Here is a 16,217-nt window from a genome sequence, read left to right on the forward strand (position 1 = left end):
AGATACATAAATTACAGGACGCCCGCGGCTCTTCCTACTAAAAAGAAAAATCACCATAAACCCCGTTCCCGTGGGAATTTACCCCTAGACCACATAAAGCGCCTACACGCCAAATTTCAAGTCTTAAGACCCAGCGATTTGGACTGTCAGTTGATATTTCAGTCATACACTTTCTTAGATATATCACGTCTTTGCTCCTTACGGGATAGACAAGATACGAAATACTGAAAGGACACATTGAGCTGATGATAATACACTCCGAATACAAATTTCTATTTTGTTTTCCGAATATTTACACACTTAAAGCCGTGAACGCAGGTCTATGATTATAGGGGATGGACTAGCAAGAAGGAACCCTGTAATTATTTTAATCTCAAATTCATCATTTAGCCATCCAGCTGAACGTCGTGTTTCAGTCTATTCTACACTGTTGGCTCTGTCTACGACATAAGGAATAAAGACGTGATAGTTGTTATTACGTCCCCATATTACATCATCACCACATTCAGTACCTATTTGGAGGGCCAAAAACTTACCTGCACTCCTTGCATCCCGTCATACACCGTCCAGCGCCCGTAAGTAGTCATCGCGAACCAACCACGAGAAACATTCAGAATATCAGCAAAAACGTCATGCCACCGCACCGGCGAGTTTAGTACTAGGCGACACGACCTCAGCAAAATAGCTATTTAGCTTGATTAACGCAACGTGTGCAAAACAGTCGAGAGGCTACCAGATTGAAATTGATTGTTACGACCCTCGTTGAAGCTATTGACGTGATGAAATGGATACTCTGTGGCTTGTTCACTACGATTGTCGAAGATGCACTTCGATTTTACGGCCTTGAAATGAGAAATGAATTACTGTGAGAATACGAGAATGCATCTGCATGTTGCAATAATGTAATGTATGTATCGGGTTAATATGGTGCATTTGCGTGTACGACCGTGCATGGCTTTTGTTATGCAGATAGGTATGTTATTTGATATAAGGTTACGTCAATACCATTGCATATAGAACGTCTAGTTAGTGTGAAGCTAGATCATACCTACCACGACATCGAAATAAATCGAATGAATAGGAGGCCGGCTCATCGTCTCCTAAATATATAAAGAGTGACTGATACATATATATAATTATATGTTAGACATACCAAGGCACAACCTCTGAGTTTAGAGACTCGATATTTAGCTATGTAGGTTCCCTAGGTCTAGAGGTGCACAAAAAGAGAGGATTTTCATGAATTCCCGCGGAAATGGAAATTGACACGACATTCCCCTTTACGGGAGCGGAGCTGCTGCATACTCAATAGCCAGTAGCTTCTTCTTCTTCCTACAGGCTTTAGTCTCGGTTGCATCCTCACCACTCCGAAGAGGAGCCCGGGGTATGCCTTTGATCAATAACCAGTAAATTATCTCTAGCTTGTATTAAAAGAGGAAAATAAATAAAAAAAAAGTTTAGTTCCTTGTATCATTTATTCAGAGGTCTATAGAAGATATTCTTAATGATAATAATGGCAGTTAATTGTCTAAATTATCGGTTACTACGACGGGACATCCTCAGGTCACGTTCAATCTCGTACTGACGGTAGTCGGCGCGTTCCAAGAAGTCGCGGCGGTCGAGGTAACTGAAATATGGACAAAGATTGTTAATATTACTCTTCTTCTTCCTCCTGGTATCAATCTTATTTACTTCCTCACCCCTCTGAAGGGAAGCCCGGGGTGCGTCTTTTGACCATCCTGAAATAGGTCAGGTCATACGAAGTCACTTCGACTGTCTAACCTCCACAACCTTTGCATGAGAATTATATTGGGTCATGGTGAAAGGATCTCTAGATGGATTTATTTCCTTATCTATTTCCTTAGTCACCTTTTACGACATCCATGGGAAAGAGTTCGGTGCAGTGATCCTATAAAGTGGTGGTAGTAAAGTGCCGGAAACCACGTCGTAAATAGTTGGTTTGACTGAATCTATATTATTTTCACAAACTTAATAAAAAGAAAAAAAATATTGTATTTTTGGCCATTTGGCCAAATCACGAAATGAGATGTATCATCAGAAACACATATTTTGGGTGATAGGTCCATTAGAAAAACGGGGTTTAAGGTTTTTTCTCACTTTGTATATTCCTAATTGCACCTTAAGCCTAAGTTATGTACTTAGTTTCAATGATTAAGGTGGGGAAAACATCATGAGAAAACCTGCACATGCAGACAACTAGATGTACAATTTTGACTAAATTGTAGGTCGCTTCACAATAACCAGACTTAACAAATCTACGCTTATGCTCACAACGGCGCAGCTTTAGCTCCTCTCCAAAGAGGCATGTTATTTCTTACGTGCTAAATATGTAATCGAGAATGCAATCAGTGTTATGCTATGGTAATTTAAAATGCCATACCCCGATTTCCCTTTATTATGACTTTCAATTTCTTCCTCGATACCTTCCTCCTTCTTGTAGGTCATCCAGTCAAGTTTAGATTTCTCCAGTGTTGATAATTTATTCTTCTTATTAATACTCTCTAAAACACTGGATAACCCTCCTGCACTCTTCCTAGACGATGGGCCTATGGGGATGGGATTTATGGTTGCATATTTATCACCATGGCTACAATAACTATATCTCATAAATTTATACCAATGAATTTTAAGACATGTCTGAGCACAATAAATATATTTTTTTAAATTCTTATAAATAAATATTACCAATAGTCAAAGAAATATATTATTCAAAATACCAAACTACCTGTCCCGGGACTCTCTGCAGTTTTGATCTTCTCTTTTATCACATTATTCTCTACAACTATAGTTTCACCAGCAAACTCAAAGATCCGTCTCTCCCTCGCTTTATCATCTTCTTCAGGTTTTTCTTTCTCTTTTGCAGTTTCTTTATTTTTTTTAGTATCTTCAATGACCGGTGGTTTAGCACTAGCTGTCATTAAAGTTTTAGGAGCTGCTTTTGGTTTTGTATCCGTGCCTTCAAGAAACTTAGCCCAAAGATCTTCCTCCCTTTTTTTCTCTTCTTCTGGGTCCACTATTTCTTCTTTCTTAGGCTTTTCTTCAGGCTCAGGTGATTTTTCTTTAATACTATTCCTTGTCCTTAATTTCTTTTTGCCTTTACTTTCTGGCACAGCTTTCCGTTTCTTACTCTTGTGTTCTAACTCTCTTTCATATTGTAAATCAGTCTCTTCGTCAGCAGAACCTTCTTCAGATACCTGTTCTGGTTCACCAGGTATAAAATCTTCATCGCTATCACTCCCAGATGACATCTGGAATAACAAAAACATTTTTAAATGAGCAATAATGAGCATGTATTCATAATTTTTAATAATTTTTATTCATTTGGACAAATAGATGATTCTCACACACCTTAGTCTTTATATGAAGTTGTTTACAGCTATAAATTTAACAAATAAAAAATGAAAAACCAAATTGTTTGTTACAATATTTTATTAAAGAAAATTATATCTACACCAATTTCTTTTTATTCCTATTCCTATTTTTAACATTAGACACTTCATAAAAGTTGCTTCCAGTTTTAGTACGACGTTGAGCCCTTTCAATAGCTCTTCTTTGCTTCGCTGTAACTTTCTTTGGTGTAACTTCATTGTTTACTTTCCGTTTCTTCCCCTTCTGTGGTACTTCATCAACAATAAATTCACCACTTGCTGCCTCTAGTTTCTTTCTCTTCAATTCTTTTACTGTTTCTGGATCATTGGTCAAATAATCTTCCAAATCACTGCAAATATTTTCATCATTACTATACACATCACTTATGTCAGAAGAATCATCACCATCGTCTTCATTTTTGTCTATTTCACCATCTTGTGATACATCAGCAACATTATTTACATCATCAATATCCTTTAGTTCTTCAGGAATATTCATTTTTTCTAAGGGTTTAACGTCATCATCATTGTCAAACTGTAAACCAACTCTAATTTTCGCAAAATCTTGGGCAATAACCAATTTGTTGATATTAAGAACAGGTTTCTCTGTAACATCATTCTCATCTGGTTTTGACATATCTTGGGATTCTACTTGTTCATTGTTGACATCAGTAGTGGTGGCAGTTGGTTGTTCTACCTCTGGTTGTTGTTTAGTCAGAGGAATTTCAAATCCTTCTGGTGCCACATAAAAAGGAAGTTTCCCTCTTTGCCAATCATTGAGCACCATCCTTGCAACTTGATTAATATCAGGTTCTCCTTTCTTTAACAACTTTCCTGTGCGAGCAGCCATTTTTTCTAAAAATTCTGTGGCTGTCTCCCACCCATCAACCTTGTAAGTTTTGATGAGATATTCTTTTCTAACTCTCTTTATCACTTCTTCAATATAATCATCAGGATTTTGTACTAATTCAACTCTCACAACCCCTTTGAGAACCTTTTCAGTGTCTGTTTCTGCTGAAGGGTATACAATACCTGGACAGTCTATCAGGAATATTCTTCTCATCAAGGTTATGTACTGCCAAACTTTAGTCTCTCCAGCAATAGGTGCAACCTTACAAACTTTCTTTGACCTAAGAGTGTTAATGACTGATGATTTACCAACATTTGGGTATCCTATCAAACCAACACTTATTTGTTTTTTATCTATATGCAACTTGGCAAATTGACGCAGAAGATTGATCAATGAACCCTTTCCGAAAGGATGTGTCATTGAAGCATGGAATGCAACTGTTGGATATTCTGCACTTAAAATTGCAACCCATCTTTGAGTTACCCAATTGGGAACTAAATCAACTTTGTTCAAAATAAAAATAAGATGTTTATGTGGCTTCTCCTCTTTAAGGAATTTCTCCACATAAGGGCTTCTAGTACCCATTGGATCACGAGCATCTAAAATTTGTAATAAGACATCAGAAGAGTCAATCACTTTATACAGCTCATTCCAAATTCTTTTACTCATTCCAGCTCCAAAAACCCAGTCTCTCTGCCCTTCTTTGACCCCAGAGTCTTCTCGCACTCTGTCTATATCCTTAGCCTCATCATATTTTTCTGTGCTCTCCTCCACAGCTTTTGATAAAGCTGTGATGTCACCAAACTTTAAATTAACCCTTTTTCTCTGTTTTTTAGGACCAAAAGTTTTATCGAATCCTTCTGTATCCAATAAATGTACACGAGCATTCTTAGCTTTTTCATTTAGCAAAGTTATAGGAAGATTGGTAGGTTTCATTACCACCTGATAAGGATTTCTCACAGCTGCACCAAATTCTTCCTGGAATTTCTGTAAAGCACTTTGTGATATAACTCTAGAATTTCCAAACCACTTTTGGTTAGGTTCAACACGAGCCCTTGTTCCAGAAGGAAGCCAACCTTGAAATGGTGCAGGAGTTAAAATTTTTCCTGTCTTGTCTCGTTTAGCTTTGAAATTGCGGTACATCTGTAACCTTTTGATTGTTCCTTTTGTTCTTGCATTTCCAACGCCCTTCAATCCTTCTGTTGGGCGATCCGGGTTCATAGAATGCCCAGATTTATTAAACCCCTGTTTACGGGGAGCACCCGGCGCTGATCTTACTTTTCCCATATTTTCAAATTAATTATAAGTAAAAACAACACAAATATAATGAAAACAAGCGAAAATCACGCGTAAATTGAAATTAACCTAAAATTGCCCACACTGATCACCAAATTTTTGACAAGTAGAAAATCTCGTACGAACTTCATGTTATTAAGTGGTAAGAATTTAATCCCTACTCCATAGCAAAACTCACCCTTATTAAACTGGTGTTTATTAAAAACTTAATCACAGGTAAATATTCTGACTACTTTTACTGTCTTTTTAAGATTTACCGTAATTTCAGCACATATTAGTCGATTAAATTTATAAATATATCACACAAACAGACGAACAATATCAATTTTGTCAATGTCATGTCAAATTGGATCAGCCAGCTAACTTCAGCCAGCTGAACATTTTTTTTAATTTAATATTTAATCAAAGATTTTGCAGCTCTGCAGCGTAAAGGTCGTCATACACTTAGCTATAATACATACTTAACATAGTTTATAAGTTACGTATATTCGATACTGCTGAGTAGCGATTGCGCCTACTACTACCGAATAACGAAACTTTGTATAAAAACATGTATTTATTTATTCGCATTCAATTTTTTCGTATCCCTACAAATATTTAAATTGACAGGCATTTCACAACTAAACCTCTAATCTAATTTAAATAAAACTCCTACATTACCTTTAAGGTTTAATCATTGAAAATAAATTTTAATTATAAGTAGGTGTATGACAGCTTTAAGTAAAAGTAAAGTGTCGATGCAAATCTGTAGCGCCTCTTAAATGTTTACTTAGGCAAGAACGGATGGATTTCATGCCGTGATCCGTAAAAAAATTACATCTTTGCTAAGGCAATTAAGAGCGAGTCATAACAGCATCCTGAAAACTGTAGCGGATAGACCGGAAGCACCAATAATGGACCACCTTGTGTGGGGGACCATGTCGATAGCTATATATGGCCAAATATAAAGTCGAGTTTTCAGCGGCGCCCCGGTGTATAGTTGTTCTTTTTAATTAGGTACCTTTTAAAATTTTATTTTTGCATACGTATTTACTAACACTTAGTTTTCTGTATTACAAAAAAACTGGATCATGATTTATGAATAATAAATAAATGAAATTTTAAACAAAATACTTCAGTACAATTTCTTTGAAACAAAAAAAATTAACGATACGTCTGTTTGTCAATGTCAAAGTCTCACGAACTGTCACTAATAAAATTATTTCAATTTCAAGTTAGTCAAGACAATTCTTTTTATGGAAAAGAATTTAATTGAATGAAAATTAACGCATAAAACTTAAGATTATAAGTGTAAATAATTCACTTTGCCAGATATTCATCATATCGCAAAAATGTGATAAACTGTACAACAAATGTTCAGTAAATTTTTCCTATATAACTACACGCCTTAGGTTTTGTGAATGGAAAATACGTTCTCACAGTAACCAATAACTTGATTCTAAAGGAATTACATGACGCCAAAAACTATCCAGATGCCTATGAGCTGTCGTCTGCCCAAGACAACATGTATGACATGTTGTCAGAATTCCGAGTATCAGAATTTGATTCTTTTGTAAACATACTGAGATTGACTCCTGGTGATCCCTTAAACACATTTGGTGAAATGTGGTATCCTGTGTTCTTGTGGTCATTGTGTTCTTCTGTGTTTGTGCATACTTGTGCTGCGTTAGTCGCTTTTGGAACTCTAAGGAAACACAAATATGGAAAATTTTTCCCTGTTCTATTAATAGTGATGGGTGTTGTCAATCCAGTAACATCTGGAGTCGCCAGTAGTGCTGCCGTTGCATTTATATATCGTGCTGCTAATCAAGAAATGCCTCCAATACATGCTATGATATGGGGGATAGGTCAAACTGTATTAGGGGCAGGTATAGGATTTACAAGAATTTTAGCAACACTGTAATTAATGTAGTATTGAAACACTTGTATATGTATTCAGCGATGTAATTATAGTTCAAATGAATTGAGAGTCAATTATTTTAGAATAATGTTGAAGATATAGGTGGTGCTGTTGTTCAATACATTATTCCCTATTTAATGTCTTTGTGTATCCATTTAGTATTTATATGGTATATCATATAGCTAATACTCATGTATAGTAATTGTAATAAGAATGTATATCTTGTCTCTCATGTATATTCCCACTATTATAAATTTTATAAAATGTCAATCATGACCATCACGATCATGGCCTTGCATTGAGCTCTGTTAAAAATGTTTTATATATCATACTCATTGTAAATTGGTCCCAAAAAGCTATCCACTTACAATAGATTTGAAATAATTTTATACAAATGACACAACATCACTCTGGTACTGATATATTGACTAGAAGTTTAAAGTTTTATTAAATCAAAAAAAAAAGAATATTTCTTGAAATCTTAAATGCAATCCAGCATAACAGTAACAAATTGTGCAATGGTAATAACTATAATGAAAGTAATCACATTAAAATTAATATGAAACCCTATAAACATTATTGGTATTTGTTAGCTTTTTGGGGCCAAATTGAGTCATACTCTTATAAAATTAACATGACAAGTAAATATAAGTATTGTGATGGATTGGCCTAGATCAGGTTGTATGATTGAATGATGTAAAAATTATTTTTTTATAATTGTTAATTGTACATATTTTATTTGACTGATATTTCAACGGATTAAAGGGAATATATCTGCCAATGCCTTAAAAAGGTTAATAAAATTTAAGAGTAAAAACTGGCATTACCTTACATACATATATATTCAGACAAATATTCATAGTCACAAACTAAAATTTTATGAAATTCCAATGCTTTGAAAGTATTATTTGGTTTTGGATATTCCCTGATTCCAATGGAAAATGTATCTTTTCTCACTGAAAGAAAATCATTTAGTTTCCTCATTACCATACATTTGTTGATGGATGAATCAACAACAGCAACAAGTTCAATTTGAGATAAATAATTATATTCAAGTCAAAATTTTTTGAAGCTGAGAAAGATGAAAATTAAATACTATGTAAATCTTCCTCATCAACTAAAACAGGTAGGTTTCAAAACTATGAAGAATGTGATAAATTGCATTCTTTACTATACACCATCTTCATCCAGATAATGCAGAATGCATAACTGAGAATACATTTTGTAATGGTTTGCTAGTTTTATTTCATAATATTGTACTTATACCTTTTCATTGATATCTTAGAAGCTAGAACCATACTTAATTTTTATCTGTACTGATAAGTTAATGAACAATTGGTATTAGTCAGTACAGTACACACAGTAATGACAACATTATATAATTAGTTCTTTAGTAATTTTGTTTGGTGTGGGGGGAAAATGCACATTATCACTAGTATTATTTATAAACTATGTTTGTGCTATGCAGGTTAACAGTTAAAATTAAATGTTTATAATGTTATTATAAATAATTTTATATTGTTCTGTGAAAATTTATGGGTAAATTAATTTTGTATTAGTTATTGACCATGTAAATTAATTGTCTAATATCCTTATGATGTTAGCATTTATTTTTTAAAATAGTAAAGATTAGTTTCCGTTTGTACATACAATTATTTAAAATATCTATGAATAATATATTTTGTAAATGAGAAATAAATTTCCAAGATGTATCATAATAAACATCTTGGATTTTATAAACCAAAAGTGGATTTTCTTTCTTTTTTTATTTGCCAACAAATATATTGAAAAAATATTAAAAAAAATTTAATTTAATAAATATTTTTATTAATAGCTGAGATAAAACATAATTATATTTCTTCTACAGTTCATACAAAGGTCTTAAAAAAAGTTTATATCCACTACAATTAGGCTACAATTAAGGCACAGTTTACCATACATCATCATAATTTACAAATTATATTAATTACTCATTCAATAATAGCTCCCAAAGTAAAACGAGTTTAATAATTTAAAAAAAAAATAGGCTTTTTCCATTTATTAATATACATATTGTTTTAAATTATTGGAATGAATTTGAATCCCAACCCAATTTCTTGTTCATTACATATGTACATAGATAAGTCTATCTTCTTTCTCCTAGCGTCAGAGATCAGGATTTAATCCCTATTAAATCCTCAGCTCTGACGAGAATCCTGGATTGTGATAGTTTTCTCTTACGATATTCAGTAGAAAGAGATGATAGTGTATAGTCTCATTCTGAAGTAACAGGAAACATAACATGTGAAAAAAGTCCATGTTTGGTAAGAAAAAATCCTGACAATTCATAAACATCATTACATTACTAAAATATTAGACAAGAGATGTCATGTTCATTCATGTATAAAATAACTATATATATATATATATGTATTTTTCTTAATTCATAAAGTACTACCATGAGAGTACTTCGAAAATCTTTTACGAATTTCACCATAGCGAGAACTTTCTTCATCTTCTTCATGACTGTCTTCATGGATTGTTTCTTCTAACATAAGCGGGAGTTCAAGCTCCTTGGTTAATGTGATCTACAAACAGAAAATATGTTAGAATCATAAAACAGGCAAAAAAAAATTACAAGACTCAAATAACACATACAAATTATTAGAGGGCTTCATAATGGAAAATTTCATCAAGAGGCTATGAATATTGACTGGTCTCCTATTTATAACAGTGATAATGTTGATGCGAAGGTGGAATGTTTTAACAATGCTGTGGTGAAGATTTACAATCTACATGCTCCCCTCAGACGTATTAAGGCTAAACGAAACCCTGCACCGCGGCTTTCTAGCGAAATCAAAGAAACTATGGCACGAAGAGATAAAGCCAAGCGCAGGTATAAGCGTCACCCGTCGGAACACAATCTCTCGCTTTTCAAGGTCCTTCGCAATCGCTGCAGTCGTATGTGTAGGGATGCTAAAAGAAATTATTTTCATGATTCTCTCGTTGGTCGTAGCCCTGCTGATGTGTGGAGGTTTCTTAGATCTGTCGGTATTGGCAAATCTTCGGTTCTCGATCACAGTAACTTAGACCCAAACGACATTAACAGACATTTTTCTCTTCCGCCTGTTTCTCTGTCTTCTGCCTCTAAATCTGACACTTTGAATCAACTATCCAAACTTCCTGTTCCGCCTTACCCTGCCTTTGAGTTTTCATGTGTTACTGAGGATGAAGTTGAAAGATTTATTTTTCATGTCACTTCTAACGCGGCTGGGGATGATCAGATCTCTGCAAAAATGATAACGCTCCTTCTCCCTGCTATTCTTTCTGTTGTTACTCATATAATTAATTTCTCCCTAACTTCCGGATATTTCCCTGCGTCTTGGAAACTAGCTCATGTCATTCCCTTACCTAAAGTCTCTAATCCTTCATCACTTTCACAGCTTAGACCTATATCTATCTTACCCTTTTTATCTAAAGTTTCTGAGCTGATTGTTCAAAGGCAGTTCTCTTATTTTTTAAATCATAACAACATAATTAGTCCTTTTCAGTCAGGTTTCCGTGCGGGACATAGTACTGTGACGGCTTTGCTTAATGTTACCGACGACATCCGCTGGGCTATGGAAAACAAATCCCTAACTTTGATTGTACTTCTCGATTTCAGCAGTGCCTTCAACTCTGTTGATTTTGATATCCTTCTCGGAATTCTCCGGTCTATTAACGTGTCACCTGTTGCTCTTGCCTGGTTTTCTTCCTACCTTCGGGGTCGCTCGCAGTGTGTTCGCCTCGGAGAGATCTCCTCTGACTGGCGTGAGCTCAGTGCTGGTGTACCCCAGGGTGGTGTCCTTTCTCCTTTGCTTTTCTCTGTGTTTATTAATACTGTTACTAATATTCTATCTTCTAGTATACATCTCTATGCAGACGACTTGCAGCTTTACCGGCATTGCTTGGTTGATGAGGTTGGGACAACTGTGGCTTCCATGAATGATGACTTATGCAAGCTGAGTCGCTGGGCTAGCTCCTTTGGGTTATTAATAAATCCATCGAAATCTCAGGCTATGCTCATTGGTGGTAAGCATCTACGCAGTCGCATTGACCTGTGTGACTTACCCCCATTACTTCTGGATGGTTCGGTTATAGCTTTTGCGGAATCTGCGAAGAACCTTGGTGTTATTTTGGATTCTACACTTAGCTGGTCGAAGCACGTTCACGAGGTTAGTCGCAAGGTACACTATTCCTTCCACACTTTGAAGTGTCTCCAAAATTTTTTGCCATTCCAAACTAAAGTTTCTTTATGTCAATCCCTCATTCTTCCTCTCCTCGACTATGCTGACGCGTGCTTTTTGGATGCTACCGAGGAACTCCTTGATAAACTGGAACGTCTACAGAATTTGTGTATCCGATTCATTTTTGGCCTCAAGAAGTACGATCACGTCTCGGAGTTTCGCAGGCAACTAAACTGGCTGCCCATTCGTTTGCGTAGAAATATGAGAATACTTTGCCTTCTTTACAATACTCTCTATAATCCTGCATACCCCTCATATCTGCGCAACCGCTTCTCCTTTGTTTGTCCTGTCGATACTCCATGCAGGTCTCATCGTAGGACCATGCTTAAATTCCCTACGCACCCACTTTCTCCAACTCCTTCTCTGTCCATGCTGTTAGATTGTGGAACTCACTGCCTCCTGAGATACGTGACTCTAAATCACTGTCCCAATTTAAAAAATTAATTAAAATTTATTACCTCTCCAAGCCTTGCTAATTTGGTATATATTGTATTTACTTTATGTAAGTTTATTTTTTTTTGTATTTATATATTTATTTTATTATATTTTATTTATGTATTTGTTTATGTATGTCTATTATTAGTTGTGTGAGTGGAGTACACGCCTGTCACCCTTTCCATCACATCTCCTGTCTCGGGTCTGCTGGAAGAGATTTCTTTTGAAATAAGCAGAACCTTTGTAATTTTATTTCTTGTGTTTATCAGTCTCGATGTTTTCTGTGTACATAAATTAGTAAATAAATAAATAAATAAATGGAACTGAGGTTCTGTGGTACAGGCAACTGAGGCCAAGTAAACTACATTATATCTCCTTTCTATAATACACTTCTACACAGCCAAAAGTGCCCAAAATTATTGTAAACACAATATGCTATTCACTAAGTTCTCTACAACCTATTGGTTTTGATTCTGTCACTGCCAATGATCTTTTCTTATGTACTAATAATTATAAAATTACCTCATGGTCATCAGCATGGCATGTACTTAATCGTGATACACGGTCTTGCAAAGATTTTGTTTCTGAAGTTGCATCCTGTAATGCTAATTTTAAGTCCACTATCTCCTTCCTAGCATTTAATAACAATTCCTCAGTAGTCATTAATTTGTCTTTTAACTCATCCTTTTCTACTTCTAACTTTGCTTTATTGTTTGTTAATGTTTTAATTTTATTTTCATACAATTTTAGTTCAGAATCAGTATCCCCTAAACTTTTTGTCATATGTGAATGTTCTGTGTGTATATTATTACACATTTGTTTTAAATATGATATTTTTTGCTCTAAAATAGCTTTCTCTTCAGTCAATAATTTCACTTCATTTTCCAATGCAGTCACCCTACACGTCATGGACGCTAAGCGTGCAGATTGACTATCTATTATACTTTCTTTATCTAGGATCTTTTCCTCGAGACTTTGAATTTTACTGACATAGGACTGCAACTGCATTGACTTAGATGCAGACTCACTTTCCAGTGAATGATTTGTATTCTCTAATATATTGGCCTCAACAGAAAGACTAGCAAACTGTTCCAACATATCAGATCTTTCAGCTTCTTTTTGCGATAATAATTCTTCAATCCTTCTTATTTCTGCAACATAGTGCTGAAGTTGTTGTTTCATGCCATCCACTTCTTTCCTTGATTTGTCATATTCAATTTTTGTAAGTTTCAATGTTCCATTAGCATCTGCTAAACTATTTTGCAGCTGTTTATTTTCCATAATGGCATTTTCGAGTTGTTGGTTCAGTCTCATTATTTCTCCATTTAAGAAAGCAATTTGAGCTTCATTATCGACTAGTTTATGTTCGGAAACCTTATTTACATTCAACTTTCTCTTAAGATCAGAAATTTCATCTTCCAGCTTACTCATATCAAATGTTTGCGATTTCAATTTTTGTTCCAGAATACTAATAGTTTCAGCTTTGTGATCTAATTCAATAACTAATTTGTCCCTTTCTTGATCTAGTTTTCTAATGTTGTCTAGAAGATTTGACTTGTCACTTTTTAAGCTTCCTATTTCAGACTGCAGTTCTTTACATCTCCTTTCTAATGAGTCTACTTTCTCATTTGCTACACTCAGTTTCTTTTGAACAAGTAACAGTTCATTTTGTATTTCACTGCTACTTCTCTCAGTTTCTAACTGTATATTTTTAATCTGGTTGGCTAATGTCTTTTCTTTGATAACATCACTTTGCATTTTCTTCATTTGTTCCCTTAAAAAGTTACATTCATCTCTTAAATGATCAGTTGATGCCTTTCCTGTTCTATGGGACATTTTAAATGAAGAATTTTCTTCTTGTAATAACTCTATATCTTTCTGTTTATAGACTAAATCTCTTTTTAATTTATCTATAATGTCCACTGCTTCTTTATATTTTAAATTATATTCATGTTTGTCTTTTTTTAAAATTTGAGCTTCATGTGTCAATTCATCAATTCTTTCCTTCAACTTTTGAATATCTTTTTTACAAAATTCAGGAGTATGATTAAATTTTGCTGAATTTATACTTCTATACTGACTCAATTGTTGACTTAGCGAAATATTTTCTTTTGATAACTCTGAATTTTCAGCATTAAGCTGACTTATTATATCTTTGTAATTTTGTTTACTTCCCTCTTCATTTTTAGACATCTTAGATCTGATGTCATCGTTTTCTTTTTGTAGCATTAGAAGTTTCTGTTCTGTCTCACACAGTTTATTTTGTAAGTCTCTAATAAAATGTGATCCATGTATAGAACTAAATTTAGAATCTTTACATTTGTATGACTGTTTATTGAATAAGTCTATTGTTTCAGACAACTTATTTTGTAACTCTACAATGTGTTTTTCATACTTTTTCCTTTCATTTTCAAGCAAAAGTTCCAACTCATGTTTTGTTGGGCAGCTCTTATAGTCATTGCTAGGTTCACACGGTGTGTTAACTTGGCTATGAGCCTTACTAAGTTGAGACAGTGCCAAAATTTTATCTTGTAAACCTTTATTAAGATCTACAAGATCTTTTATTTCTCTTTGTAATGCGTCTTTTTCTTTTAAAGCTACATTTAATAACTCATTGGTATGAAAATCTTTTGGAGTAGTTAATATTTCTTTAGAAACTTTGTGAGCCAGTTCCTTTTCCAGTTGAGAATTTTTCATAGTTAACCCTTCTAATCTTGTCTGTAAAAAGTTAACCTCATTCATCATAGAAGCTAACCTTTTATTGCAATCTTCTTCAACTTTTAGTGCTAAGGTATCCACTTTTTGTATTTCTTCCTGTAACATTTTATTCTTATCAGCCAAACTGAGAGCTCTCAACATAGCCTCATGTTGTTTTTCAAGTCCTGTGCTAATTTCCTTCTTTAAAATTTCATTTGTGTTTTCTAGGTCATGAATTTGTTTCATTAAGTTTTGAAATCGGCTATCAGTATTCATATTGCAGCAATCCTTGTTTATAGCTGTTATAGGCCTACCTCCTTCTAATAAGATATTAAGTCTAACTATTTCATTATCTCTATGCTCAATCTGATTTTTTAACAACGCAATTTCATCATTATACTCCTCCATTTTCTCTTGTAACACACATATTTTCTTTTGCATTTCAGATTCATCTGTTTCAACACTATAAAATTTCCTATCATTGCATACACATAGTTTTGAATATGAGTCTCCTGCTTCTTTCCGTCTACTTTTATTGCGGCTAGCTTGTGTTTCAGCACAGATGCCCCTAAGGCTCAAATCTCTAAGATCATGTTGTAATTTACTGATTGTACTGTCTTTTTTCATGAGTTCTTCTGTCATAGCCTTAATTTTTCTTTTCAATTCCTTTGAAATTTTCATATTCTCTTCTTTCAAGTGTATAACTTCTCTATTTAGCTTATTATTTTCTTGTATGAGTTTGGCATTGTCACACTTATACGGTTCGGCTTCTAGCATCAAGGAATCTCGTTGCTGGAGTGCCTCTTTTGATAAATCCATATAATGCTGCAAGCTTCGTGTAGTTTGTAATAAATCTGCAAAAATACATTCTACTAATGGTACTGCATCAATTGGTAAAGTATTATTGTAGCCTAACTCCTCCAACTTCCGCTTCAAACTAAAATATGCTTCGCCCATAGTAAATTCTTAATTTTTTTAAGAACATATACCCATTTATTGGTATATTTTATTTGTGTTTTTCACTTATCGTAAACAAGTAAATGTTTGTAAATTTGAAATAATATGACATTTATTTTTTTGTCTAAAATTTATTGACAGTGGCAGATGACAAAATCCCTTTCGAAGTATTGTCTATAAATATAATGCCAGTGTTAGGACACTGGCATTAGACAAAATTTTGGCACTGTCCCAACTTAGTAAGGCTCATAGCCAAGTAAACACACCGTGTGAACCGTGTGTTAAGACACTGGCATTAGAGTTGCATTAATTATTAAGAGAGATCCAGCGCTTTTTTGCTCAAGAACTTGGAGATAAAGTTGTTTTAGGGTCCGTCAACGTGCTACCGACTTCGTCCGACCGGCGCACCTTTTATACTTTGTTGCCAC

General features: G+C 34.3%; 3 protein-coding genes across 7 annotated transcripts; 1 reads left to right on the plus strand and 2 right to left on the minus strand.

Annotated features, from left to right (window-relative positions):
• Nucleotides 1-1,456: 1,456 nt before the first annotated feature.
• LOC106135185 (uncharacterized) lies at nt 1,457-5,662 on the minus strand. The gene is made up of 4 exons (XM_060946593.1): nt 3,508-5,662; nt 2,744-3,269; nt 2,402-2,543; nt 1,457-1,627 (listed from the first exon to the last, which is right to left on the minus strand). The coding sequence occupies exons 1-4, from the start codon at nt 5,524-5,526 to the stop codon at nt 1,534-1,536; spliced, it is 2,781 nt and encodes a 926-aa protein (XP_060802576.1). The 5' UTR covers nt 5,527-5,662; the 3' UTR covers nt 1,457-1,533.
• Nucleotides 5,663-6,720: 1,058 nt separating this feature from the next.
• LOC106135137 (transmembrane protein 170A) lies at nt 6,721-9,181 on the plus strand. The gene has a single exon (XM_013335344.2). It carries the CDS (start codon nt 7,040-7,042, stop codon nt 7,436-7,438), a length of 399 nt encoding a protein of 132 aa, XP_013190798.1. The 5' UTR covers nt 6,721-7,039; the 3' UTR covers nt 7,439-9,181.
• LOC106135139 (centrosomal protein of 135 kDa) lies at nt 8,514-15,911 on the minus strand. Of its 5 annotated transcripts, none has more exons than XM_060946522.1 (3): nt 12,658-15,911; nt 12,305-12,416; nt 8,514-10,002 (listed from the first exon to the last, which is right to left on the minus strand). In XM_060946522.1, the coding sequence occupies exons 1-3, from the start codon at nt 15,787-15,789 to the stop codon at nt 9,980-9,982; spliced, it is 3,267 nt and encodes a 1,088-aa protein (XP_060802505.1). In that variant the 5' UTR covers nt 15,790-15,911; the 3' UTR covers nt 8,514-9,979. The 5 variants fall into 5 exon arrangements, with proteins under 5 accessions (XP_060802505.1, XP_013190799.2, XP_060802507.1 ...); XM_060946524.1 differs by having other exon boundaries at nt 9,862-10,002; nt 12,305-12,342; XM_013335345.2 differs by lacking the exon at nt 12,305-12,416 and having other exon boundaries at nt 12,658-15,910.
• Between the last annotated feature and the right edge of the window lie 306 nt (nt 15,912-16,217).

The sequence above is a fragment of the Amyelois transitella genome, chromosome 11 (genome assembly GCF_032362555.1).
Source record: "Amyelois transitella isolate CPQ chromosome 11, ilAmyTran1.1, whole genome shotgun sequence".
NCBI lineage: Eukaryota > Metazoa > Arthropoda > Insecta > Lepidoptera > Pyralidae > Amyelois > Amyelois transitella.